The 26,152-nt window shown below is 36.0% G+C and overlaps 1 protein-coding gene across 1 annotated transcript in view; it reads left to right on the plus strand.

Moving 5' to 3' along the window:
• Positions 1–26,152, plus strand: part of LOC128855944 (dedicator of cytokinesis protein 1) — an 89,800-nt gene that overhangs the window by 28,739 nt on the left and 34,909 nt on the right. Inside the window, exon 2 of the mRNA XM_054091203.1 lies at positions 16,242–16,353. Within this exon, the coding sequence (XP_053947178.1) occupies positions 16,242–16,353 (112 nt within the window). The remainder of the gene's footprint in view (positions 1–16,241; positions 16,354–26,152) is intronic.

A 26,152-nucleotide genomic window follows, 5' to 3' on the forward strand; every position in this document is an offset into this window, starting at 1 on the left:
ATATAACACGCGTACTGAGCCACTGATGGTTTTTGTAGGTTTGTGCAATATTTGGGAAAACTTTTTGCACCAATTCGTCGATGCTTCCTGTGATCTTACAGAAGTTTGCTGGCAGGATGATACATCTTGCAGATTCATCAATTCCCATTCGCCCATTTCCAATATCCAATAATTGTTTTTCAAAATTTCCAGCCGATGCATCCTTTTCAGAGTTTCCTTTTCCCATTCCAGAGTTTTTGCTGATGTTGCATGTTGCTGCTTCAGTGTTTTGCAAATTCAACGGCAGTTTCAATGCTGAATGCGCTGTTCGGCCACCATCCAAAAGAGTTGCCGCAATTCCGGATGATGCAATAGCCAGTGCAATATTATTTTGTGATCGTATGGTTGCCAAAATTAGTGAAAGAAGAAAAGTCTTGCCTGTACCACCGAGCGCATCTATGAAAAACAGTCCATCGCTTTGTTCTATGATTGCACGCATAATTCTGTAAAATGCAATGCGTTGTTCTAGAATCAACTGCGGAATATTTGTTCCCCAGTTCGCGGAATCATAGTGTGTTTCCCGTTGCAAATCACGATCGAAAAGGTTGTTTGCAGGTCGGTTTGAAGCAGGCATTCCCAGTTGCACTAGTGCCTTGTTAGCGATTGTCAAACAAATGTCTTCAATCATCTATGAACATGTCATATTCGTTTCCTCTGTGTAAAAATACAAGGTCATACTAATTTTTATGACAATCAGTTGTACGGGGCAGAAGTTGCTACTCTGCAGCGCCACTTGGTGGCGAGTGGCATCAATGAACATATTCTACAAACCTTATCCGTGGAAAAATACATATATATAGCAATTTTTATAATAATCGGTCCAGTAGTTTTTGAGTTCATCAATGACATACAGACAAACATTCATTTTTATATATGTATAAGAAGAAAAGAAGATACAACCTTTACGGCTGTGATGTCGATTCAAGTACCATTCCTCCTTTCTTAAGTCATGGAAATAGTAATGGTATCCATCCAGTCCCTCCAGAGCTTCCTTTCGTCACTAAATACTACTTGTTTCCATTCACCGCGATCGTTATTTGTAACATAACTCCAAGCCGTGTGCCGCTTCCAAAATCGAAGTGGCGTTCTTCGCTAAATTTATTCAAAGGTGCTTTGTTTTGCAATTTTTTATGCTTGAGATGTGGCGCATTTCGAATGGTGGAATTGCTGGCTGCAACATTTGCCATTTCTTTGTTTTTAGCTGTTGAAAAGGCTGAATTTGATGCAATCTTAAGGATTTTACGGGTTCCCTTCGGTGTCGAAGCATTGACAGTTCTGCCTTTGTAGTTCTTACCATAGAAGGCACCTTGTTTCATGCGAAGAGTCACAAGGTTCGGACTTGAACCAATCTTTTTTGGCAATTTGTCGATTTGAAAGCCCTTCTGGGGTCAAGATATCGATTGCTCCTTTTGTGCGATCCGTTAATCCTTTTTGCTTTCCCATTTTCTTAGAATTTAAAAGTCTTCGACCATACACCATAAATGCTTAAAAATCAATCCCTTTCCACAGCTTTAATTTGCAAATAATGTAGGGTAACTGGTTGCCTCTATTCAAGTGAATCAATAAATCAAGCAGAATATTACAACTGCTGAAGTTTTACTGCCGCAAAATATGTTAGATGGATTAATATTTTGATGCTTGTTTATTTTCGAGCAAAGTACAGTCTTCACTCGAATTATCAGAAACCCTTATGTTACTAAATGAAATATGGTTGCTTTAATAACCATTTTCTTCTATACAACTTATTGCCTCTAATCAGTGAACTGTATAATACTAAAATACTCAGAATTATAAGAGTGGTCGATTTAAGAGTGTCTGTAAATCGTGCAAAATTTATTATATTTCATTGAAGTTTGGTACGCGAATTAGTCTTTGTCCAAAGCAGTTTGGATATATACCTGCGTATATATTTATAAGTTTTTCTCACTTTTTCTCATCAATAAAGTATTTTAGTTAATACTTAATACAAATTAATATTCTGTTATTTTCATGGGCTTAAATATTTATTTATTTTATACTAGCAAACCCGGCCCCCTTCGCTGGGCACACTAAAATAGAATAGATATGGTTTAGAACAGAAAATATATGGTTTTCATATTATTTATTTCTTTATTCTTTATTCAAGCGCTTTGGCATAAACAATATTTTTTGTTTTTCTATTTGTTTTTGAGTAAATATAAAATATAAATTGAAAATCAGGAAAAAAGAAGATTGTTTTTAAATTTCAAATCAACGCATATGAATAAACAATCGTCTTTTTTCCTGATCATCCATGAATTTTTCGTTTCAATTTATATGTTTTATTAAGCATTGGAGCTTTTTTAACCATTATCCATTTATATTTTTCAAAAAAAAAAAAACGCAAAAAAAATTTTTTTCCATGAACACATAATTTCATTCGGATTTCACATTAAATTCTCAAATTTCGTAAGAAATTATTCACTGTTCCAAAATCCACTCCAAAAAAATTCACAAACAATTTTTACATGTTGCACTTACGTTTTTCCTTATGGCATCCAAATCAGAAAGAAATATTGACACATTGTAACTCACACTGTCAATTTGACAGTTCAGTTCCGCCCCAAGCGTTAAAAAAGTAAGCGACATTATGGCTGGCTCAAAAGAACGCTGTACCCGTTGCCACTGCTCCGAATTACAACCAAACTTTACGAAACCCATTTTCAATACTTACTTAACAATGTGCATAAGTTTGGTTTAATTCGGTGCAAAGACACGGCGGGTCCACGTTTTGGCATATATTTCGAGACCCTAGTCATCAATAGGTATGAAAATTACCCCGTATTAAAGCACTTATCAACAGCTTTCATTTGATACCCATATTGTACATACACAACCAAAGGTTACCCGGGTCCACGTTTTGACCTATATCTCGAGACCCCAGTCACGTAGCGGCATGAAAAATACTCTGTACTAAGGCATTCACCAACAGCTTCAATTTGATATCCATATTGTACAAACACATTCTAGGCTCCACGTTTTGGTCTCTATCTCGAGACCCTAGTCACGGAGCGGCATGAAAAATACTCTGAACTAAAGCATTCACCAACAGCTTCCATTTGATACCCATATTGTACATACACGTCCGAAGGTTACCCGGGTCCACGTTTTGACCTATATCTCGAGACCTTATCTACCAATAGGTATTCAAACTATACGGAACTCATCTTCAATACCTACTTAACAATGTGTGTAAGTTTGGTTTAATTCGGTTCAAAGACACGGCGGGTCCACGTTTTGGTATATATTTCGAGACCCTAGTCATCAATAGGTATGAAAATTACCCCGTATTAAAGCACTTATCAACAGCTTTCATTTGATATCCATATTGTACAAACACATTCTAGGGTCCACATTTTGGTCTCTATCTCGAGACCCTAGTCACGGAGCGGATGGAAATACTCTGAACTAAAGCATTCACCAACAGCTTCCATTTGATACCCACATTGTACATACACATCCGAAGGTTACCCGGGTCCACGTTTTGACCTATATCTCGAGACCCTATCTACCAATAGGTATCCAAACTATACGGAAACCATCTTCATTACCTCCTTAACAATGTGTGTAAGTTTGGTTTAATTCGGTGCAAAGACACGGCGGGTCCACGTTTTGGCATATATTTCCAGACCCTAGTCATCAATAGGTATGAAAATTACCCCGTATTAAAGCACTTATCAACAGCTTTCATTTGATACCCATATTGTACATACACAACCAAAGGTTACCCGGGTCCACGTTTTGACCTATATCTCGAGACCCCAGTCACGGAGCGGCATGAAAAATACTCTGTACTAAAGCATTCACCAACAGCTTCAATTTGATATCCATATTGTACAAACACATTCTAGGGTCCACGTTTTGGTCTCTATCTCGAGACCCTAGTCACGGAGCGGCATGAAAAATACTCTGAACTAAAGCATTCACCAACAGCTTCCATTTGATACCCATATTGTACATACACATCCGAAGGTTACCCGGGTCCACGTTTTGACCTATATCTCGAGCCCTATCCACCAATAGGTATCCACGCTATACGGAAATCATCTTCAATACCTTCTTAACATTGCGTGTAAGTTTGGTTTAATTCGGTGCAGACACGGCCGGTTAGCGAACACACACAAAAAGTTGACTTTATTTTATATATAAGATTTTTTTCAGTTTGTGTCCGAAAAATCCGAATATCTTACGGAACCCTATTTTTTTCCAAAATAAAATGTAATCCATGTTACTCTTGGATAATGTAGTTTTCGAATGGTGAAAGAATTTTTAAAATCGGTCCAGTAGTTTTTGAGCCTATTCGTTACAAACAAACAAACAAACAAACAAACAAAGTTTTCCTCTTTATAATATTAGTATAGATACGAGTATAGATATATTTCTATCTATGAGATTATTTTATACAAACCCACTTTCCCGTATGTTACAAGCATTTCCCCATGCGTCTTACACCTGTTCCGACCAATGACGTATGGCTAGGCAATCAGTACTTTCATTCTCACGTATTTTCCCCCCCGCCCACGGAATCTGAATGCTATTGTAATAAAAACACGGAATGCGGAGGAAAAGTTGTGTATGACGCTGGAAAATGTACTCAATAAAAAATTCTAAAATATATCAACAATAAATTTTTCCAGTTATTTGTGTGCGCAACAACAACCCACATACAACCCACTACATTTCCCATTTAATGGAGTAAGCATTTTCTATTGTTTATAGTTGTATTATTACCTGGAAGCCCTACAGTATTCCGCTATCATCGCTACCGCCCCAGTAAACGACTGTTAGTGAACCGTTTAAAACCAGCCAAAACCGTTTTTAACCCACTTTAGTGGGTTCAATGGATCTTTTTCCTTCTTTCACGGCATTCCATTAACAAATTAAATTTACTTTCCCATTTATTTATTAACTTGCCGCTATGCGTCTGTCTTCTTCTGCAAATCACATTCGCAGACGAATTCCAAGGGAAAATATTCAAATCCACATGCAAAACAAGAAGTCGTAGACAATAGCCGGTGGCCGAAGGCTGGTAGCAGGCGGACGCTAATCAACAAGTAAAGTGACCGACCAGCCGCTTGCGTGGAGCAAACAAAAAGTTATTAACGAATATACACTTATGCCTCTGCATTTATGTAGAAATGTATATGTGTATTTGTGTTAGGGTTGCCAATATGAGCGGGAAATTTTGATTTAGGGATCCCGTGATACGTACCGGGATTCACCTTGGAACATAACTTTTTTTAATGTGAGTAAAAATTCAGTAATTAAACGCATTTCAATATTTAATAAATAAAGCCATTTAAAGTTTAGGATAAACTGATTTTAAAAATCACAAACACTTGCGCTCATATAAATAAGTCACTTCAACTTTTAAACAGGGTGGACCATATAGCGTTTGCTTTTTGAACCACCTATTTTTTTGAGAATGGTAACACAAATGACATGTCAAATGTGTTCATAATTTACTTAAAGGTTTGACATTTACGAAATGGGACGCTATACGCTTGAACAAAATTGGGAAATATTGAAAACCTATTTCCAAAGTGGTGAGTCTTCTTCTTCTTCCGCGGTTACAGTAAATGGCAAGCGTTACCGTGACATGCTCAACGACTTTTTGTTTCCAAAAATTGAAGAGGGTGGCATGGACGACATTTGGTTTCAACAGGACGGTTCAACTTGTCACACTGCCAAAGTTACACTCGAACTTTTGGCTACCGTTTTTGAGAACCGAATAATCAGCCGAAATTCCGATATCAATTGGCCGCCTCGTAGCTGTGATTTAAGCCCGTTGGACTATTTTTTGTGGGGAGCCGTTAAGGACAAATGCTATGCGAACCATCTAGAGACGATTGATGCTTTAAAACACGAAATCGAAGTTGACATTCATGAAATTGGAGCCCAAACAATCGAAAATGTACTTAAAAATTGGGTTGATCGAATAACCTACTGTAAAGCCAGTCGTGGCAGTCATTTGAACGATATTATTTTTCGTTCATAAATGACAATGTTCAATCTTCAAAATAAAAAAAAAAGTTTGAAAAAATATTGATTACTTTTTTTCATAACCCATTCAAAAAGTAAATTTTACATGGCCCACCCTATAGCTCAATCAATTTTAGTAGAATTTTAAGTAGAATTTTCTTCTTTTCTTTTTAAAAGAAATATTTGCTTTATATGGAAGAAAATCCGCAAAAATCTATGCAAAAAAAAAATAAATTTACAAAAATCAAGGTGATTTTTCAGCGACTTCAAATATTCTGTACGCAAAGTATTTCAAGAGGATTAGCTTGTTTTATACAAGTTTTTAAGCCACAAAAGCTTACTCAGTTCGACTGAATAAGTTGATTTATCTGTAAATATTATTGATGCAGCTTTCAATTCCAAACAATTTGAACCAAACACTTTAAGTAAATGAAAATTTCTTGAAAATTGAAAAACTTTTATTACAAAAAAAATTTTTGTATACAAAAGTTATTACTTCTTTCAATTAAATGCTTAAAAAATTCGGAAAATTTTCTGAGATTTTCAAAAAACTCCGGGAGCCCGGGACTGTCATCCCTAGTATGTGCATATATGTCTTTGCATTCAATTATGGACTAAATTTGTTCAACCGTTCAATTCAGAGTTTAGAACTTTTTCGGGATTCAGTAATCAACACAAGCTAATTCCGGGATTTGCGGGTTGTTGAAAATACCGGGATCCCGGGATTGCCATTTCTAGTGTGTGCGTATATGCCTTTGCATTCAATTACGAACCAAAGTTGTTATTTTTTTAATTTGAAATTTAAAATTTGTCGGGATCCCGCTATTAATACCAGCTAATTTCACGTTTTCCCAGTTTTTAAAGATACCGGGATCATGGGATCGTCATCCCTAGTATGTACGCACATACCTTTGCATTTAATTACTGACAAAATTAGTTACTTCATTCAATTAGTTTAATATAAACAAATTCCGGGAATTTCGGGTTTTGAAAAACTTGCCATCCCTAGTATGTACGCATGTAACTTTGCATTCAATTATGGACCAAAGCGAACGCATGCCTACAATCCTGCAACCACACGCTGAGCTGAGTACGAGCTTCTACTAACTAATAGAATACTCCAGCGTCCAATGACCGAAAATCTACAAAGGCAACAGTTGACGTCAAGTTTATTTGAATATGTAAATATATGATTGTATATGTATATGGCTGTATGTGGCATTCATAAAATATCGTACAACTCTGAAGCGACCTCCACTGCAACATTGACAACAACAAAACAGCTATGCACACAAATGCAACAAGTGCAGCGAACAATGCACTATTTTCCACTCAGTGCAAGGGAGTTTGGTGGAGTGCAAAACCAAGTAAAAATACCGGCATTAAATTGCCAATCAACACTAAATGACACACTCGTGGCAATGGACACTCACTCACTCACTCACACACTCGTGGGGTGCGGTAAGTGCCAGTCGTGCTAGTAGCGACGTCGCCGGCAGAGCAATTGCGATCGGCAGTGAAGCATGTCAAATGTGCACTGACAAGACAATAGCACACCGGCGCTCATATATACATATGCACATACACATAGACAAGAATGAGGTTTGCTACCTAATATACACTCGACTGTAGTCTCAGTAAATATTAAAAAGTCATAAAATCTAAAATCAAATTGACCAAAATTTGTTACACTCCATTTTATGATGGAGAATTTAACAATTTCAATAAATTATTAATTAATTTCTAAATCTGCGGAAACGTCGCAGTAAATGTTAATTAGACTATAAGATACTACTAGCGAAACCCCGGGTCGCTTTGCTGCGCCACTAACGCAAGTGGTCCATATTTTCTAGTGTTTTGTATTGCAAACGAAATTGCTGGTTGTTGCATAATACGAGTGTCGTTTGAAAAGTCCGCGCAAAGTTAGAGAAATGGCACTACTGACGCGTATCGAGGTTATGTTTTAGTTAGTAGCATCTCTTGGAAGAACATACACCAAGTTGCAGCCAGATCGGAGTATTTCTTTGTGTTTGGCATTCGTTTGAATCGAGGAAGTCCAGTGATATTCCTCTTCCATCACAACACACCAGCTCACGCCTCAGCAGTTGTGGGCGCAAAAGAATGAACGAATTTCGATTAAGTTTTCGAACTTATCAAACTTGCGATAAACTACGCTCTGCTGCAGATGCCAACGGCAATGAAAAGGCCACCGCATTTGATAAATTTTGTTTGGTTGAAAATTTATTGGTCGGCAATCGACTGTTGTGTGCTGTGCTGAGTCATGCGCGTGGCTGTAATCAGCTGACTTTTGTCGACTACGAACACGACATCTACAAACAAACTGCATAGTCTCAATACCTAAAATGTTCCTCAATCTCTCGCATTGCGGCAGGACTACACTTCTGCTTAGATTAAGCAAAAGGGATTCATTCCCATAACGAGTGCCTCAATGAAATTGCCGCAAGAGACTCAATTTCATGTGAATTTTGGCTAAAATAAGATGATGAGAATGCGTTCCATTACATATCCATCGGTTGAGTAAGGCACATATGCTTCGGCTATGATCCCCATGGAATTCAACTCAAAATTCGCCTTATTCGCTTTATTAAAGCGACTCACTACTTGGCTTAGGTTCAGAGTGTTTGGGAACCTCTGGATTGCTTGCTGTCCATTTTACCGGGTTAGAATGGGCAAGCCTCTAGCTTATGAGCCCACCCAACCTTTAATTAGAGGGTCCGACACTCGAAGTTTAACCAGCTTCAGACCGCTCGCGCAGCTGATGCACGGGCATTAGCTGTCTGTTAGTTGTCTAGATGACAGTCCAGAGTATTGTTTACAAGCGCGCGGAAGCATTTTGCTCGGAGTTAACGTGAAAAAAAAAAAAATCAGTATTTCAAACTTAATGGTGTGATTGCATTATATTTGGCTGAAAAATCACGACCAGCGATTGTTCGTGAGCTCGAGCACCTTTAAGTAAATAAAGTTTTTATTTATCGCACCATTACTCGTTGCGATGATACTGGTAGCATCGCGAAACGTCAAGGCGGTGGTCATCAAACGACTGCAACGTGACGTGTAATGGTTCAAAAAGTGAAGAAGCGACTTGAGCGAAATCCCCGGCGAAGTGCCAATCAATTGGCGAAAAAACTAAAAATATCTGACCGTTAGCATCCGCCACATACTGAAAAATGATCTCAAAGTCAAGCCTCACAAGATCCAAAAGGCGCATGGCCTCACACCAAAGCAACAACAAATCAGACTTGAGAGGGCGAAGGAGTTGCTTCGCTTGGCCGAAAGTGCTCAATTCCCGAACATTGTGTTTTCTGGCGAGAAAAATTTTCAAATTGAGCAATTCTTAAACTCCCAAAACTATAGGGTTTATTTGACCGACCGTTCATACGAAAATTTGAGTCATCGATTAGCCACCAGGAGGCAGCACCCTCCACAGGTAATGTTTTCGGCCGCTGTAACCGCACCTGGGCGCTCTCCACGAGCCTGGTGTCTAGGAAAATGCGAAATATTATCGGGAAAGTATTCTGGAGGTTGCTTTGAAGCCATGGGCAGACAAACATTTCAGTGGCAGACCATGACCGTTTCAACAGGACTCGGCACCGTCTCACAAAGCTCGAGTGAACCGAGAATGGCTTAAAAACAACGTTCCGAATTTCATAGCGTCCACACAATGGCTCTCAAACTCACCAGACGCGAATGCGCGAATGGATGGATTATTATCTTTGGGCCATTTTGGAGAGCAAAGTCCGGACTAAAAAATTCACCAGTCTCGAGGCGCTGAAAAAAGCTATTGTTCGCGAGTGGGCCAAAATACCTGCAAGTCACATTCGGGCAGCTTGCGAATCGTTTCTGGACCGTCTCATATCTAGTCTGGTCATATCGAGCAAAACTAAATTGATTCTTAATTTTGTATTAATTTCACATATTTGAATAAAAGTAAGTTTCCAAACTCATGGCATTTTTAATTGGTTACACTTCGAGTGCCGGACCTTGTAATAAGGAGAAAACTTGCTCTATTGCGATCCCAATAGCTGAAAGTAGAAATGTATTTTCATGAAATGTATTTTTTTTAAACTTCCAACAAAATATTTCGGAAATATGTTAAGATTTACGTGAGCTCAACCAAGTTGAAAATACCTTAAAAAATCGAGTTGTTTTTAATAAAATTAGTTTTTACAAATATGTTTTCCAAAATATCACCTCAGATGATAGATGAGTTTAAGATTAAGGTGAAAAATTTAATATTTTCGATGGAAACCTATTTTTTCGAAGGATCCTAATCTAAGTATGTAGATGTTTTGTCCAATAAATTTATAACAAAAAAAATGTACAAAATTATAAAAACAAATATTAAAAGATCAATTTACAAACAAAATAATCATTTTTGATTTGCCATTTTTGAAATTTTTCATATTTATTTATCTTAACGTAAAAATATTTCCACTACGTGCATTTTCAAAAATACTAAAATCATCTATGCTATGCCCATGTTTATTGAAACGAAAAATTTAAATAATTGTAAGAATGTAAGATGTACCTAATATGAATTCCGGCAACATAATTCATTTTGTTATTTACTCTCATTTTTTTGTATATGGGAATGCACTCCAGTCCATAAAAATGTTTAAAAATTGATTTTTGATGCTATTTTTAAAACAATAACTCAGCCAATTATTAGTAAATTGATACAACTAAGAAATTAGTAAAAGAAAAACAAAAACATTAATAAATAAAGGCACAAGGCAAAGGCATTCTTTTGCACTCACATACATTTGTATTTATGTTTCACCGAAACTGTTTATATGGAAACTGTGCATGCAGATATAATTTTGGTTTTCCACTGAAATTCAATTTCAGACCAGAAATGCGCGAGTACATATGTATGTATGTACAGGGTGCGTACGTTATTTGGGGGCAATTGAAGAGTAAAACTAATGAGCAAAGGATAATAGCTTTACAAGGTTTGCTCTTTAACAATGGGGATCAAAATGAAAAAGAAAATTGTCATGGGAACTTTTGATGCCACATGTATTCACATAACCGTCTAATCAGTCGTTGTTCAGACGGCAACGAATAGTCATTGGCTGACTCTTTTTCGTATATTATATTACCAACATAATCTAAGTTTTTTGTAAACACATTTTGAGTGACGTCAGCCCATTAGCTAATTCTGTCTAATTCGCTCAGAGCCGAATAACGGCCGACTAGAGAGCACACCTCTAAAAATCTTTTCACCATGCTAATGAGCTTTTAGTTTGAATAATATTTAATGAAACTTATATCTATAAAATCATTCAATAAAATTTCCATTACCTGTAATAACCTGTTCGATTCGGGTTCTGAAAAGATTGCATGCCCGAATCAAATGCTCCTTATTAATATTGACCATAACGTTACTAATTGCACCCTTCACATAAGAAATTGTGTAATGAAGATGCTTATTAGCTTCACATCCAACTACGTCCCATACGTTCTAATCCAGGATATTAAGCTCTAAGGAGTTAGGCGGTCATAAGTTCGATGTTACGTCGTCATGGACATTTCCAGCTATTCAATTTTGTATCGGCAGTGGGAGTAGAGTCTTCCTGAAAAATATATATCACAGCGTACAGCAATCCAGGGTTTCACTTCTGTCTCGAGAACCTCGATATACCCTATGATCAAAAAGTACCAAGGAGGTGATGTTGACTTCGATTGCCAAGGGGTAGGGCACCATGAGTACCTTCCATCGGGCCAGACATTCAATCAAGAATGTTATTTATCTGTTTTGAAGCGTTTGAGAGATGCTGTACGTCGCAAACGGCCGGAAATGTGGGCAAACAATTCTTGGATTTTACATTATGATAACGCGCCATCGCACCGAGGCCAAAGTGTGCCAAGTATGTAAATACCTTCGTGCAAGCACCGTATTCACCTGATATGGCCCCGTGCGACTTCTTTTTGTTTCCCAAGTTGAAGTTACCACTTCGTGGAAGGAGATTTCAGTCGATAGAGGAGATCAAAGAAAATGCAACGAAGGAGGTGAAGGTCATCCCTTCGTCGGTCTAACAGGGGTGCATGGAGGACTGAGTTAAACGTTTGCCATGTGTGTTGCTTCAGTCGGGTCATATTTTGAAGGAGATCAAATAAATTTGCCTGAAATTTAACTCTGTTTTGTTTTATTTAAACATTCCCGCTACTTTCTGATCATAGAGTATGCAGTAGAATTCGCTCGAAATCCTTGAGTAAAGAAATGTGGTCCTTTGTTGCTCGCAAGGCGAAAAACCAAAACAATTACTAGAAACTTCGTGAGCATGACAGCAGCAAGCCCTGTAGAATTGGAACAAAGCAATGTGCCATTCTGGTAATTTCTGCTGCTAGTTTTCTGGTCTTGGTAAAAACTATTTTCTTCAGAAAAAACCATAACATCTCAGGCGCTTCAGGATGGTTAATTTGGTTTAATATGCCTTGTGATCGGCTAACTCGCTGTACTCGTCCTTTCTCCGACATAAACTGTCTTCTGCGCATAACATAAAATTTATACCGGCGATCTTCACAGACAACTCAAAGGATAAGACCCTCGGAAACTTTAAGTTCCATCGCGCGTGCCCTCATTGATATTGAAGGATCTTCATCAATGATCGCTTGCACTTGTTAAATAAATTTTGCAAATCAGAACGTTCCTCGTGTTTTTACTTTTTTCAACAGTTTGTGGATCACTACCTGATGCTTCCACGGCGAACCCTAAGAACGAATGAACGGGCACACTTAAGAAAACTAAAGATTTGACCATAGTGATATAATCGGTGTGATTTGCATATGTATAGCCAAGAGCGGCCGCCGTAGCCGAATGGGTTGGTGCGTGATTACCATTCGGATTTCACAGAGAGGTCGTTGGTTCGAATCTCGGTGAAAGCAAAATTAATAAAACCATTGGCAATGGCAAACCTCCGAGAGTATTTCTGCCATGAAAAAGCTCCTGATAAAAATATTTGCCGTTCGGAGTCGGCTTGAAACTGTAGGTCCCTCCATTTGTGGAACAACATAAAGACGCACACCACAAATAGGAGGAGGAGCTCGGCCAAACACCTAACAGAAGTGTACGCGCCAATTATTTATTTAATTTTTTTTATAGCCAAGATCACTGCATTTGTTTTCATTTTTTGAGTTAAGCTGTAGTCCTCCAACTTATTTGAAGAAGAGCAACAAGACCAATAATAGTTTCGGGAAATTACAGCCACATATTATAGGCATGTCCTCAACTGCCGTACGCACCCTGTATATAAACAATTTCGTAAGTACAGTCTCCATTTAATGAAAGTTTCCTGGTATCATTGGAATTTGGCCAGAATTGGCTCTCATCTAAATTAGTATCACCAAGAAGTGGTGAAAGTTTAGGTTTAAATTCAAAGTTTGACGTTAGTTTTGAATAATTATTTTTTTTTAATTTCAATTCGTTTTTTATAAAAATATAATTCATAATACAACAAAAACCATATAACACAAACTTTGTAGAAAATTTATCAAAATCCGGCTAACTCTCATTAAAAAATCTTTGGGGTATACAGTTTAATAGCTCATTGAATTTCGGTTTAATGAAGTGCAAATTTCAAGTGATTTCAAAGATTGCGGTTATATTTTGCAATTTTTTTGCTGGCGGTGTTGACTGTTTTCTTCCCTGTAAAAATATGGAATAGGCGTTAAATGGAGAAAATGAACAAGACTGTGATTAAAAAAATGATCAAAAATTAATGTGTAAATGTAAAATGTAATAAAATTAATTAATGTGATAATTAAAATGAACAAATAACACTGATCAACAAAAAAAAAATTTCGGAAAATATCTTGGAAACCAACACTTGTTTTAAGACAAGTAAGACATGCTGATTACAAATATAGAAACCGTTTGTCTCTATCACCCACCGTTGTTGAGATATTTGGCATTGACCATTTATATATGTTTGATATTGTATCAAAGCAAACAACTCGCAGGCAAGTCACAGTAGAGTATATATCGCTGAATAGAGTACTACTTAACATAAATACACATAGTTTAAGATACAATACACTTGTAAAATACATAGGTATAACGTAAAGTTCCTTAAATTAAAAGTTAGTTTGGTTTGAATTTCTTGGCTGTAGACTTGCGTTTGTGCTGACAATTTGGCATGTTGCGCTGAAGCATCCAGCAATAGTCGGCTAACATTGCTGTTATTTTTAGCCTTCCTTATCCAACCCCGTAAATTGCATGCACATGTCAAACAAATGAACTGTGCATAGCAAATATGTTATTAACTTAGTAAACTAAACTCTATTTTCTTATTCATTCGTAACAATAAGGGATTAAAAAATGTATGTTTATGTTAATATCTTAAAAACCTGACGTGATAGAGAAAAACGGTTTTCAGATTTGTAATCAGCATGAAAAACTGCTTTAGAAAATGTAATCATTAAACAAGATATTTTTGGGTTGTTATTCAGTGTAATCAATGATCTACAAAACTGCATATCAGAAATTTTTCTAAAAATTCTAAGTAAAAAGGTGGAAATTTCGGTGAAAATTTGCCGAATTTTTACAAAGTCCGAAAGTTTGCTTTAAATGGCTTTTATAGTTTATAGCTTATAGCTATTTTATAAAAAAATATTTGAAATTAAGAAGTAAATAAATAAGTAGACAAACCTTGTGCGTTCCCACGACAGTCGGTTCTACGTTACCAGAACGACCTGGATTTATATCCGTCCAAGGGCTGTCACTTCAGCAAAACTCCCCATATATGTATAGGGAATGTTTATGCTACAACAACAACAACAACAACAACAACAACAAACCTTGTCATTATTGGTGTACGCTTTCTTTTGACGTTGAGTGTAATATTGGAAATAAAATCAGGGCGAAAGCTTTTCACTCCTCGTATTCAAGCTGGAGGAGAAAAAAGTGATAAATATAATTTACTACAATAAATATGCATGCAATAAACATTAAAAAAATACATATCTGAATATCCGGCCTTCTTTATGCATCACCCAATTTCGAAGCGCCCATTCATATTCATAAATAACCCATTAATTGGGTATGAAAGTACATACAAACATGATTACACCAGTATGATAGCCTTAATTGAATTTTTTTTAATTCATTCATGTGGTTATCGTCCCAGTTACAGTATTTTACTGTTTTTCATACTTAGCACTCATTCACCCATCACCTTGCAAGTTCATTGATACGTAGCGCAACACCCCACGCCGTGTGTACACAGGAAATGGCAAACTTTGAGCAAATATTCGTACGTGCAATTCATATATTCCAATTTCAAAATTAGCAAACACACACACTTTACATGACATGTGTCAAAATTTATTTCGCTTATTTCGTTTTTTTTAGTGTTTTTTGCAATATATAGTTTTTATCAGTAAATCTATTAGTTTCACCCCATTACGTGGTAGGTACAACAATCGCGCATAACAAATTTTGAAAATTACAATACAAAGCGTACCCGCAGGTTAGGTAAGCGAAGGCAAATGCTTGAATTTCCCACTGATTCGCATGTTCGCTGGCGTTTCAAACCGAAATCGCCCACATGGCTCTCAATACATTTTGGTTTGATGCTCAAGCCCTCGCCGTATGAGTGCGTTGAGCTTTTTTCTACACCTAAGCTGCCACTGCGCGCAATATATCTGCAGTAGATCAGTGCAGTATATACGTACTTATATATACCTAACTATGTACTTAGCTGATAGTTTTTTTAATCGACAAACATACACGTACATATGCATACATACATACATACATACATACATACCTAGAGTATGTGCAAATATGAAATCTGTTTCGCAGCTGAAATATTTCTTCGCAATTATTTAGTAGCGACGTGTCAGCAAAACGCTCAGGTTGCTGTTTTGTTTTTGTATTTTCTTTTTTTCGCTCGATAGTGGTTGATTATTTTACGCTCGGTTGACAAGGCTAATTTCTTAAATCGACATCTTTTTGTTGAAAGTAATTATTAAAGCACAAATTCAATGAAGTGAGTTGAGTATTTTCCACTTGCAATTACCCCGCAAGTTCTAACGAGAGGCTGTACTTGTGGTGTACGAGTTTTCACAATCGCTTGCAAATCAGTTAAAATTAACACATTTGTGTAAAAATTTTGATTGTGATGTAATAAAACTAATTTCCGTATTTTCATTGTGTTTTTTTTTTCGTTTATTTTCAGCGAAGTGCAATTTCGATCAGGAAGATAAGCCGCATCGTTTGAGTCTGGATGTAGGTGATTTAGTTGTAATACTCAAGGAGACAACACATTGGTATTATGGCTATAAGCAGAGGTAAGTTGGTGTTAAATGGAATATGAAATGTGAAAAAGCTTTGTGTAGTAGTAGGAAAATGTTCTTTATTTCATATTAAATTCAAATAATTACAATGGCTTAATAATAAATAACAAAAAGCACGACTATAACATAAGTTGTCAGTCGGGGGTATAATAAGTAAAACTATTATTTTGGCACATAGGCATTTTTTCTTTCTTTTTTGTGTCTCAACATTACTTATTCAAAACAAATCAAAAATTAAAATAGCAAGTAATCAATCAGTACTTAACATCTAACAATCAGATTACGAAAATTCATTAAGAATAAGCTCCCTGTATTTGAGGCAGCTAGATAAGAATTTGTACAGAACTTTATAATCACTACCGTTCAAAATCATACGAGTTATATAATTTGTGAGCCCGAAGAAATGGACGATTGTTATAATTTTTCTTAAATATGTTTTAGAACTTTTATTCAAATGAGGCATATATCATACTGAAGGGTAACTCTCGAAGATTACATTTTGGTGTTTTTATTTTAAAAAATTTTATTATTTATTGTTGATATCGCCCCTCCCCCGAAACGCCGTATTTTAGAAGAGGCTTGCGGTAATCACGGTAGCGCGTGAGCAGTTCAACTGAAATAAAAAAAATGATTATTGCAGAAAAATATTTTTTAGTCAATCTGAACGGTTTATTTACCCAAAAAAAATTGTCTCGATATGAAAATCGATTTGCACCAAAAAAAAAAAAAACGATTTTTGAGGGGTTGAAAAATTAAAAAAAATTTATTCCAGCGAACTATGCAAATATTTATAAAAAGTGAACCGTTCCGATTCACGAGGTTGTAACTTCGAATAATTAAAAAAAAAAGTTTATGCAAATAGGTCAAATAGTTTTTGATAAACAATGATCACAGCGACGGTCATTTTCAAAAAACACGACTTCGAGATAATCGCGTCTAAAGTTTTGCGTGCACTTCATTTATGGATAAGGTCGCGCGCTTCCACGCCCTGTAACTTTTGTTTTAGTGCTCCGATCTTTATGATTTTTTGAATTTATATTTTTAAGATGATGTACTTATGTACTTTTAGAATATGCCATATACAAATTTTCGATTTTTTAGTCCAACCCAAGGTATATAACCCCTTAAGCGACCCAATGTCTTTTCACCAATGGCCTTGCATTTAGATTAAGAAGCCCTCCTCTTGCACGAAAGATCTAACTTATAGCATATGCATACAAGTCGTCAGTGAAATAATTGATCTTCGTAAGTGATAGACCAGGATACAAATCGTAAGATGTAGATTTTTTTGTTGATCTTTGTTAAAATATCGATAATTCTTTGGCATTTGGTTCTTTTATAAATTGCGGAACCTTCAAGGGAGCAAAAAAAGACACTTAGAGGCACAGTCTCTTTATATTGCTTCTTAGTATTTAGTTGGTCCTCCATTAGCATCAATTACAGCTTGAAGCCGTTGTGCCATCGAGATGACTAAATTTGTTAACTCTGCAGAAGTTATATTGTTCCAAGCTTCTATTAGTCGTTCTTTGAGTACTGAAGCGCTTGAAATCGGATTTTTTCTAATTTTTCGATCTAAAATTTCCCAGACATGTTCAATAATATTCAAATCTGGGCTTTGCGTGGTGTATTTAATTGCCCTGGAGCATGGTAAGCAGCCAATACTTCACAATGTGTGATCGTTATCCTGTTGAAAGACCCAACCTGGCCCAAGCTCCAAATCATCCATCGAAGATTTCAGATTGACTTCCAATAGTGATTTGTATTTATAATGATCCATATTACCTTAAATAAATACTAATTTTTTTTCCTACTCCAGATGCAGCAACACAGCTTCACTGTTGATACCAAATTCTTCGGACTCAGTGCAGTATATTTTTTCCTCCATACTTTTGCTCTTCCATCGCTATCGAAAATGTATATTAAACTTCGACTCATCAGGAAACACAACTTTTTGCCAAAATTCATCCCCTTTTCCCTGTGTGCTTTGGCGAACTCCAGGCGAAGTTCACGGGTTTTTTTTTGGAAATAAGAGGCTTTTTTCGTGGTGTTCTACTATGAAAGCCGTTTTTGTTCAGAGCTCTTTGAATTGTTCTGGATGAAAACACTTGTTGAATGAGCTTGCTATATCCTCGGCACATTTCGGAGCAGAAACTTTTGGATTTTTGTCCACTTCTTTTAGAATCAAGCTGACGTCTCGGCGAGATAGTTTGCTCGGGCGGCCACTGCGCGGCTTATTTTCGGTGGAACCACTATTTTTAAAGTTTTTTATAATGGTATGGACTGTTGCACGACTTAAGTTTAAGATTTTTGAAATTTCGCCATATGATTTTTTTTTCTTTCCTGTGCTGAATAACTAAATTTCTAACGTCAACTGATATTTCCTTTCGAGGCGCCATTGTAGATGCTTAAGTACTCATATTGCAACTAAAATCAATATTAGCAAAGCAATAAACATAAGAAAAGGAAAGAAATAGACAAACGCTATTTTACCGTTATCACAACATAGGATATCAGAGTACAAGCTAGGAAACCGGTTCTGTGTGTACACTTTTGTCAACGCTGTTTTTTAGCATAACTGTGTTGTTTTATGTTAAAGAATTGGATTTGTTTTAGTTAAGTCGATTAGAAAAAGATTTCAAATGAAATTGCATAAACACATTTTTAAGCAAAGTGTTAGTACTTTGTAAACAACGAAAAGGAGGGGTGTATGTAGACTTCTGTCGGCCACTGTATATCATCGCAAAACTTTCAACTTTATGAAGCAGGAATTCTGGAGCACTCCCTAAACACCATACATTTTGGCTTAGACAAATTAACTGTAAGGCCCCAGTTTTATGTAATATTATATATTGCTTAGAACACAGAGGGAAGATAAGAACGCGCTACAGGTCTCAGGTTAACTCAAATTATATAAGAATCGCATTTGATTAGGTTGGCCTAGCTGCCAATAGCATATCAGCATTATCAGCATACCTAGACCCCCAATTGGGTGCATTGAGATATGAAAAGATGAAAAAGATTAAATTAAAGGGTGATCAATTTACAGTTATAGAGGAATTTCAAGTGAAATAAAACAACGAAAATTTTTGTGTAGAACCATTCATGACATTTATTTGTTAAAGATAATCCCTTTCAAATGTTGGCCGCAACTGCGCCGTAATTCGGCCTCCCATAAACACCAATTTGGAATGACTCGCTGGAGGACTTTGAGACTGACTTTAGTAATGTTGGCTTCCAATGCCTCAATCGAAACTGGTTTATCCACAAAGCATTGAGACTTTTCATACCCCCATAAATTAAAGTCCAAAGGTGTGATATTACATGATTTTGGTGTCCGAGACGAGAGATTAATTACTCACTGAAACGACGATGCAGTAAATGCATTGTTCCGTTGTTTCTCGGGCTGTGTGGCAAGTAGCGCGGTCTTGTTGGAATCAGTGAACCCAATGTTGTGGAGTTCACGGGCTTCCATTTCCGGCATCAAAAAGTTGTTTATCATAACACGACAGCTTTCGCCATTCACTGTTACTTTGGCGCCAGTCTCGTTTTTGAAGAAATATGGGCCGATGATTCCTCCAGCCCATAGGCCGCACCAAACGTTTGATTTCAATAGATGTAATGGCTATTCTTGAATGGCGGAAATTTTGCTTATTGACGTAGCCATTAACCCAAAAATGGGCCTCATCGCTGATCGCCATAAGTTGGCCTGAGCGCGTGATGAACACTTTTCACAGAGCGTGGATTTTCTTAATACTATTGTACGATTTGTAAACGTATGATTAAATGTCAATGAATACTGGAAAAAATTATGTATTTAGTTTGACAGTAGCCACGCGTGGTCTGTCAAAAAAACCCTATTGTACCTCCAATCTGATCATCCTTTATCCCAATCTGATCATCCTAAGATCTCTGTTTTCTTTTTCCTTTCACGAATAAGCTGATTGGTGTGGCGCCCATTTGGCCATGCAAGTTTTCCAAGCCAAGCAAATCAAATACAGCAAGCAAAGCTAGCCTGCGCTGGGCCTGCTTTGAATTTTTTGGCCAGTTTAACTCTGAAAAAAGTTTAACTTTTCAATTCAAAGCTCAAAAAAAAATGATTATAAAAAATATAAAATTATGCCATCAATATTTTTTAATGCCCATTTGAGTCAATGCACTCAAAACATACCAGTTTCTACATCAATTTGCTCCCCATTCAAGCCATTCATTTTAATTTTATATTTACAAAACAACAAATTGTAAATTTTCTTTGCATTGCTGAAATTTAGGTTTCTTCACGCTTATCTGTACATTTGTATTGCACATTGAAATGTTTTGTTCTAAATAATTTTTATTACAAATTGCCAAATAGTCGTTTCCGTTCTCACAGAGTTATTTGTGTCTTCAATGGGGTCGTAAATCAACACAAATACTTCAAATGCATGATGTATGTATGTATGTGTGTGTGTATATCAGTTCCCAAGTTGCACTACTCCAATGCTCGGGCATGCCCAACAACGTGTGCAAACACATGTTTCCAATCTTATATTTGCAGTGGCTGTTCCCATATTGAGTGAATATTCCTTGCCACTCTTATCGTCGATTGTGCCAAGAAATAAAAAACAAAACATGCCGAAACATTTGCAAAATCCATGTCCGCAGTTGCTTACAAATGTTGGGAGAGCGAAAAAAATTCCTTGAACAACTCCTTGCACCAGTTGCACATTCGACACAGTATTTCGAATTCTTATGCAGAGTATACACGCTCCAACCGTTGTATCAACATGGACATGTTGGGTAAACGGTTGTATCTTTACATTGTGCTGTTGCGCTATTTATGGTTGTGCAACCGATTAAAATTAAATTAAAATAAAATTTTAATTAAAAACAAACAAAAAAAAAAAAATTAAAAAAATATAAAAAATAAAAAATATACAAAAAATAAAAATATAAAAAAAAATTATAAAAAAAGATATAAAAATATAACATAATCAAAAACTAATCAAAAAATTTAAAAACAAAAAATAAGAAAATATAAAAAAATAAAAATTTAAAAAATAAGAAAAAATATACAAAAATAATAAATAAAAAAATATATATATAATATAAAAATATAAAAAAAAAAAAAATAAAAAAATAAAAAAAAATAAAAAAAAATAAAAAATATAAAAAAATAAAAATACAATATAAAAAAAATTAAAAAAATAAAAAATGTAAAAAAATTAAAAAAATATAAAAAATTAAAAAAATAAAAAATATAAAAAAATAAAAAATATAAAAATTAAAAAAATAAAAAAATTTAAAAAATAAAAAAATTAAAAAAACATAAAAAATATTAAAAAATTTAAATTTAAATTTTTAAATAATAAAAAAAATAAAAAAACAAAAAGTATCAAAATATAAAAAAAGAGAAATTATAAAAATAATGAAAAATATAAAAAAATAAAAAAAATATGCAACAAAAAAATTAAAAAAATTAAGGGTGCTATTTAAGGTGCTATAAAACGAAAAATATTTTTACTACCTATTTTTTTACCAGACGTTTATTAATCTTGTAACAATACATAAAAAAAAATTGAAATAATTAAAAACTGAAAATTTTATAAGCTGTTGAAGTGGAGGTGTCGTGATAACAAGCTTTCCAATGATCTGAACAAAAAAATTAAAAAGATTATTAATTAAGATGAATGTCTCATCGTACCAACTAAGAAAAAGTGGGGGAAAAATTTTTGTTTGCTAAATTACAGTTATCCGAAAAATAGTACATTTTTTTCCTACTTTTTTGGACATTTCTGAATTTAGTAGTAGAAGGAGTAAAATAGTAAAAAAATTTTATTTTGTTAAAATAATAGTTTGTACGATAGAGATATGTATTGCGCAGACTCACATCAAATTTCAAGTGAATCCGTTCAGTAGAGCTTGAGATATCATGTCAAGCGGTTTGAAAAATGTAGTTTTGAGAAAAACGCGTTCAAAGTTGGATGCCAGGCAACCAAAAAGGCTAGAACTCATGAAATAATAGAAATTAAAAAAAGTCCTCTTAATGGCATAAATGTCTAAACTTTGAAAATATGCAAAAAAATTTGGATTTTTTTTTTAATTCTACACTAGAATACCACCTTAAAAAAAAATGTTCAAAAAAATTAAAAAAAATAATAAATAAAAATAATATTTTTTGTTTTACGAAAAAAAAATTAAATAAGTAATATATAGTATTGTAAATAAATAAAATAAAATATCATCAATTATTATTATTGAGCAAATTTAACCTGACTCCTGCATTTTGCGAAATGCTCAACACCTCGAAAATGAGAATAATAATGTTAGACAAGATGCTTTTTATTTATCATGTGGGAACCTGTGTATTAAACAGCCGTCCAACTCATTGTACAACGTGTTGGCACAACGGTTGGGGCGTGTATCCTCTGCATTAGACATGTGTTGCAGCGTAAGTCCCTATGGGCGGCGCCATGTACTGTACGGTGAACATTTGTGTGTGACACCTAAATGAATATCTTTGTTGAGGAAGCTCTGTTCATACATACATACATACATACATACACACACATGCATTCACATTGGTCGATCACTTATCATTGACGTTTGCAAACATTTGTGCGCATTCATCCTGTCCGCTGGCGGATAGCCGTGTTTACTTGTGTCTGCGTTCTATCAATCGACTATTTCCCAACACTCTACAGTGCGTTGTTCTGTTCTTATTGTTTTCTCTATTCTTTTTTTTTCTTTTTCTCATATTATTTTTCTTTATCAAATTGTACATTTAAATAAACAATATTTTCACACCAAGAACTGTTGACCATGGCGTTTATCTACGATTTCCTTCTTTGCTGGGTTTATCATTTCTCCATATTTTATCTACGCAAAGGCAGTGGCTAAATATAACTGCCGTTTCCCCACTGCTTGCCGCCAAGACTTGATAAATTCTACTGTGCCTGCCATTCAGTAAACGCAAGCGTTGAAAACCGTTACTAAACTTGAAACTGCGTGCGTTTGTGTGGTGCGTCTTCTTATCACGCACATACTTGCACACTCCATCTTGTCTGCAGCGTCACTACGCTCTCCGACTCATCCGTCAGCGTTTGCTCTTCACAAAATTTCAATCTTTCGCTTCCTATTGTTTACTTACATTTACTGCTTATAGTGTGTCTTCTTCTTCCATTATTTTTTTCCATTACAATCTTCAAACATTCTCCGCTTCCATATGAACGCATATCACTGACCTCTTTCATACTTTAGCTGACCCATGCTAGCCTATGTAGCGTCGCTTAAGCACCGCAGCGTCACTTGAAAGACCTATGCGCGCACACACGCAAACACTTTCCTTCACGGCAAGTGTTTGTATATGGATGTAAGTACTATCTGGGGTCGGAAACGGCAACAATATGATTCAATAAAAGTGAAAAATAAATGGCAGTAAAGAATGCTCATAAATAAAACACAAAATCATGCATCGTGTCGAATGGGTCAGACAAATAAATGGAATGAATTGGTAAATTATAGAAATTGATTGGACATCTTTATAAAAAAATATAAGTACTATACTCGTACATACATATATACGATTATTTAGTAGAAGTTCGTTTTCGTTGTGCTTGGTGCTGGTGCTACGTATTTCTTTTTCGTGAAATAGAATATTGGGTAGTCCTAAAAGTTCAGTAACAATTTTGTGTAAAATGAATATTTTTAAATGAAATGCGTTAAATATAGTTTGGGGGGAAAAAAATTCTTTATTTTATTGGTATATGGCGGTAGCGTAAAGTATCGGTCAAAAATTGTAAAGTTTAAGCTTAGAATTTCTGTCAATCAACCATTGAAGTGTTAGGATTTTCAGATTGAGTTCCACAGCTTTGATTTGGTTGTGCTCTTTCTTTGCATCCAAATTCATGCCTAGATACTTGGCACTATTGGCATATGGCAATAATTATATTGTATCAATAAGGTAATCAATAGATCTTAGAATGTTTTAAACTTCTAAATGAGTATCTAAGTGCTGCAAAGTGCACCTTATTTGGATGCCAAGCCACAGGAATATAGCAGGGAACTGCAAGGCAGATGAACTTGCTCGAACCGGTACAATGTTCGATCTCCAACCGGATAAGACGCTGATACCCATGCCTATAGCCACTTGTAAATTACTTATAGATAGGGAAACCATCAAAAACGTAAATACAAGTTGGCAAAACCTCACAACATGCGAACTAAGCAGACAGACATGGCCGAAATGGAGCAGCGGTCGATCGAAAATCTTGTTAAGAATTAAAAGAGAAGCTATAAGAAAAATGATAGGGGTATTAACTGGCCATTGTCTGATAGTCAACCACGCTAAAAGATTAGGACTCCCGTACTTCGATTTCTGTAGAAGCTGCCTTAATACAGAAGAAGAGGAAACAGTTAGACACCTTTTATGTGAGTGTGAAAGCTAAGCTATAAAGAGGCTCCGCACTCTTGATACGGCATTTTTTGCTGATGTAGCGGACATAGCGCATCTAAAGCTAACGAAGCACTGCTCGTTTATTAAAGCTACCGGATGGTTTGAAAAGGAACAGGTAGGGTAAGGATAAGCTCCAGTGGTATCACAATGGCCCTGCGAAAGGTCTAAGTGTGTCGTTACGACAACCACCCAACCTACCTACCTACCTAATCAGTATTATATTCACCGTTGCTGTTTACAACCATTTATCACCTCTCGACCAATCTCTTGACGCCGTTCCGCCAAAAATTGCCTGGTTTGATGTCAAAGAAGTGTTTGAAACAGTTTTTAAGTACCTCTTTGTTGTCGAAGGTAACTCCTTTCATATGGTTTGACGGGCGGTGGAAAATATGCTAATCGGCCAGTGCAAGTTCCAGAGAATACGGCGGATGCTGAAGAACCTCCCATTCGAGCTGCTTTGACGACTTGTGCAACATGGCGCGTGGCGTTGTCATGAAGGAGTATGGTTTGACCATGTCGATCAGCTCTTTTCAGTCGAATAGCCTCATTCACGCGGTGTAGTTGGGCAATGTAGAGCTCCTTGTTGACCGTGGCGTTCTTTTCGAGCATTTCGCAGTGCACCATCCCCTCCCAGTCCCACCAAACAGATGTCATGATCTTCTTCGGATGAGGATCCGTCTTGCCTCTCGGCTTTGGGGTATCTCCTGGAGCCATCCACTCTTTTCTTTGCTTCATATTGATGTATAGGCACCACTTCTCATCTTCCGTAACAATTCGGTACAAAAAGCGCTGTTTATGACAGCGTGTTGCTCGTGAGGCATCCAAGCTCCCAATTTTTTGGTAAATCCCTTTGAATGAAGGTGATTGAGAAACGTTTTATGATAGCACTTAATTTTTTCCGCCAATTAACGACTGGTTTGGCGACCGTTCTCCTTTAAAAGTGATTTCAGACCTTCTTCATCGAATACAGAAGGCCTTCCGCTGCGGAACGTGCCATCGACGTCAAAGTGGCAGAGTCTTGTGAAAATCAGTTGGTCAATAAGAATGAGGACTTCTGGCATCGTGAAAATATGAATTCGCTTGCAAAATAGATAAAAATTATCAAATCAACAAAATGGCGCATACAAGGATGAAAGATTACCAGAGGTTTGCTATTTAGCTATGGTGAAAACGGAAATAGTGAGGGGAACTTTGGCTGCCACATCACTTAGGGATTCGGCAGCCGAACTCTGCACAATAATTTCACACATATTCACGCACTCGTCCAATCAGTCGTTGTTCAGACGGCAACGAAGTGCCATTGGTTGATTTATTTCGTATATCATCAACACAATCTCAGTTTTTTGTACGAACACCTTAAGT

Source organism: Anastrepha ludens, chromosome 2 (assembly GCF_028408465.1).
Source record: "Anastrepha ludens isolate Willacy chromosome 2, idAnaLude1.1, whole genome shotgun sequence".
Taxonomy (NCBI): Eukaryota; Metazoa; Arthropoda; class Insecta; order Diptera; family Tephritidae; genus Anastrepha; species Anastrepha ludens.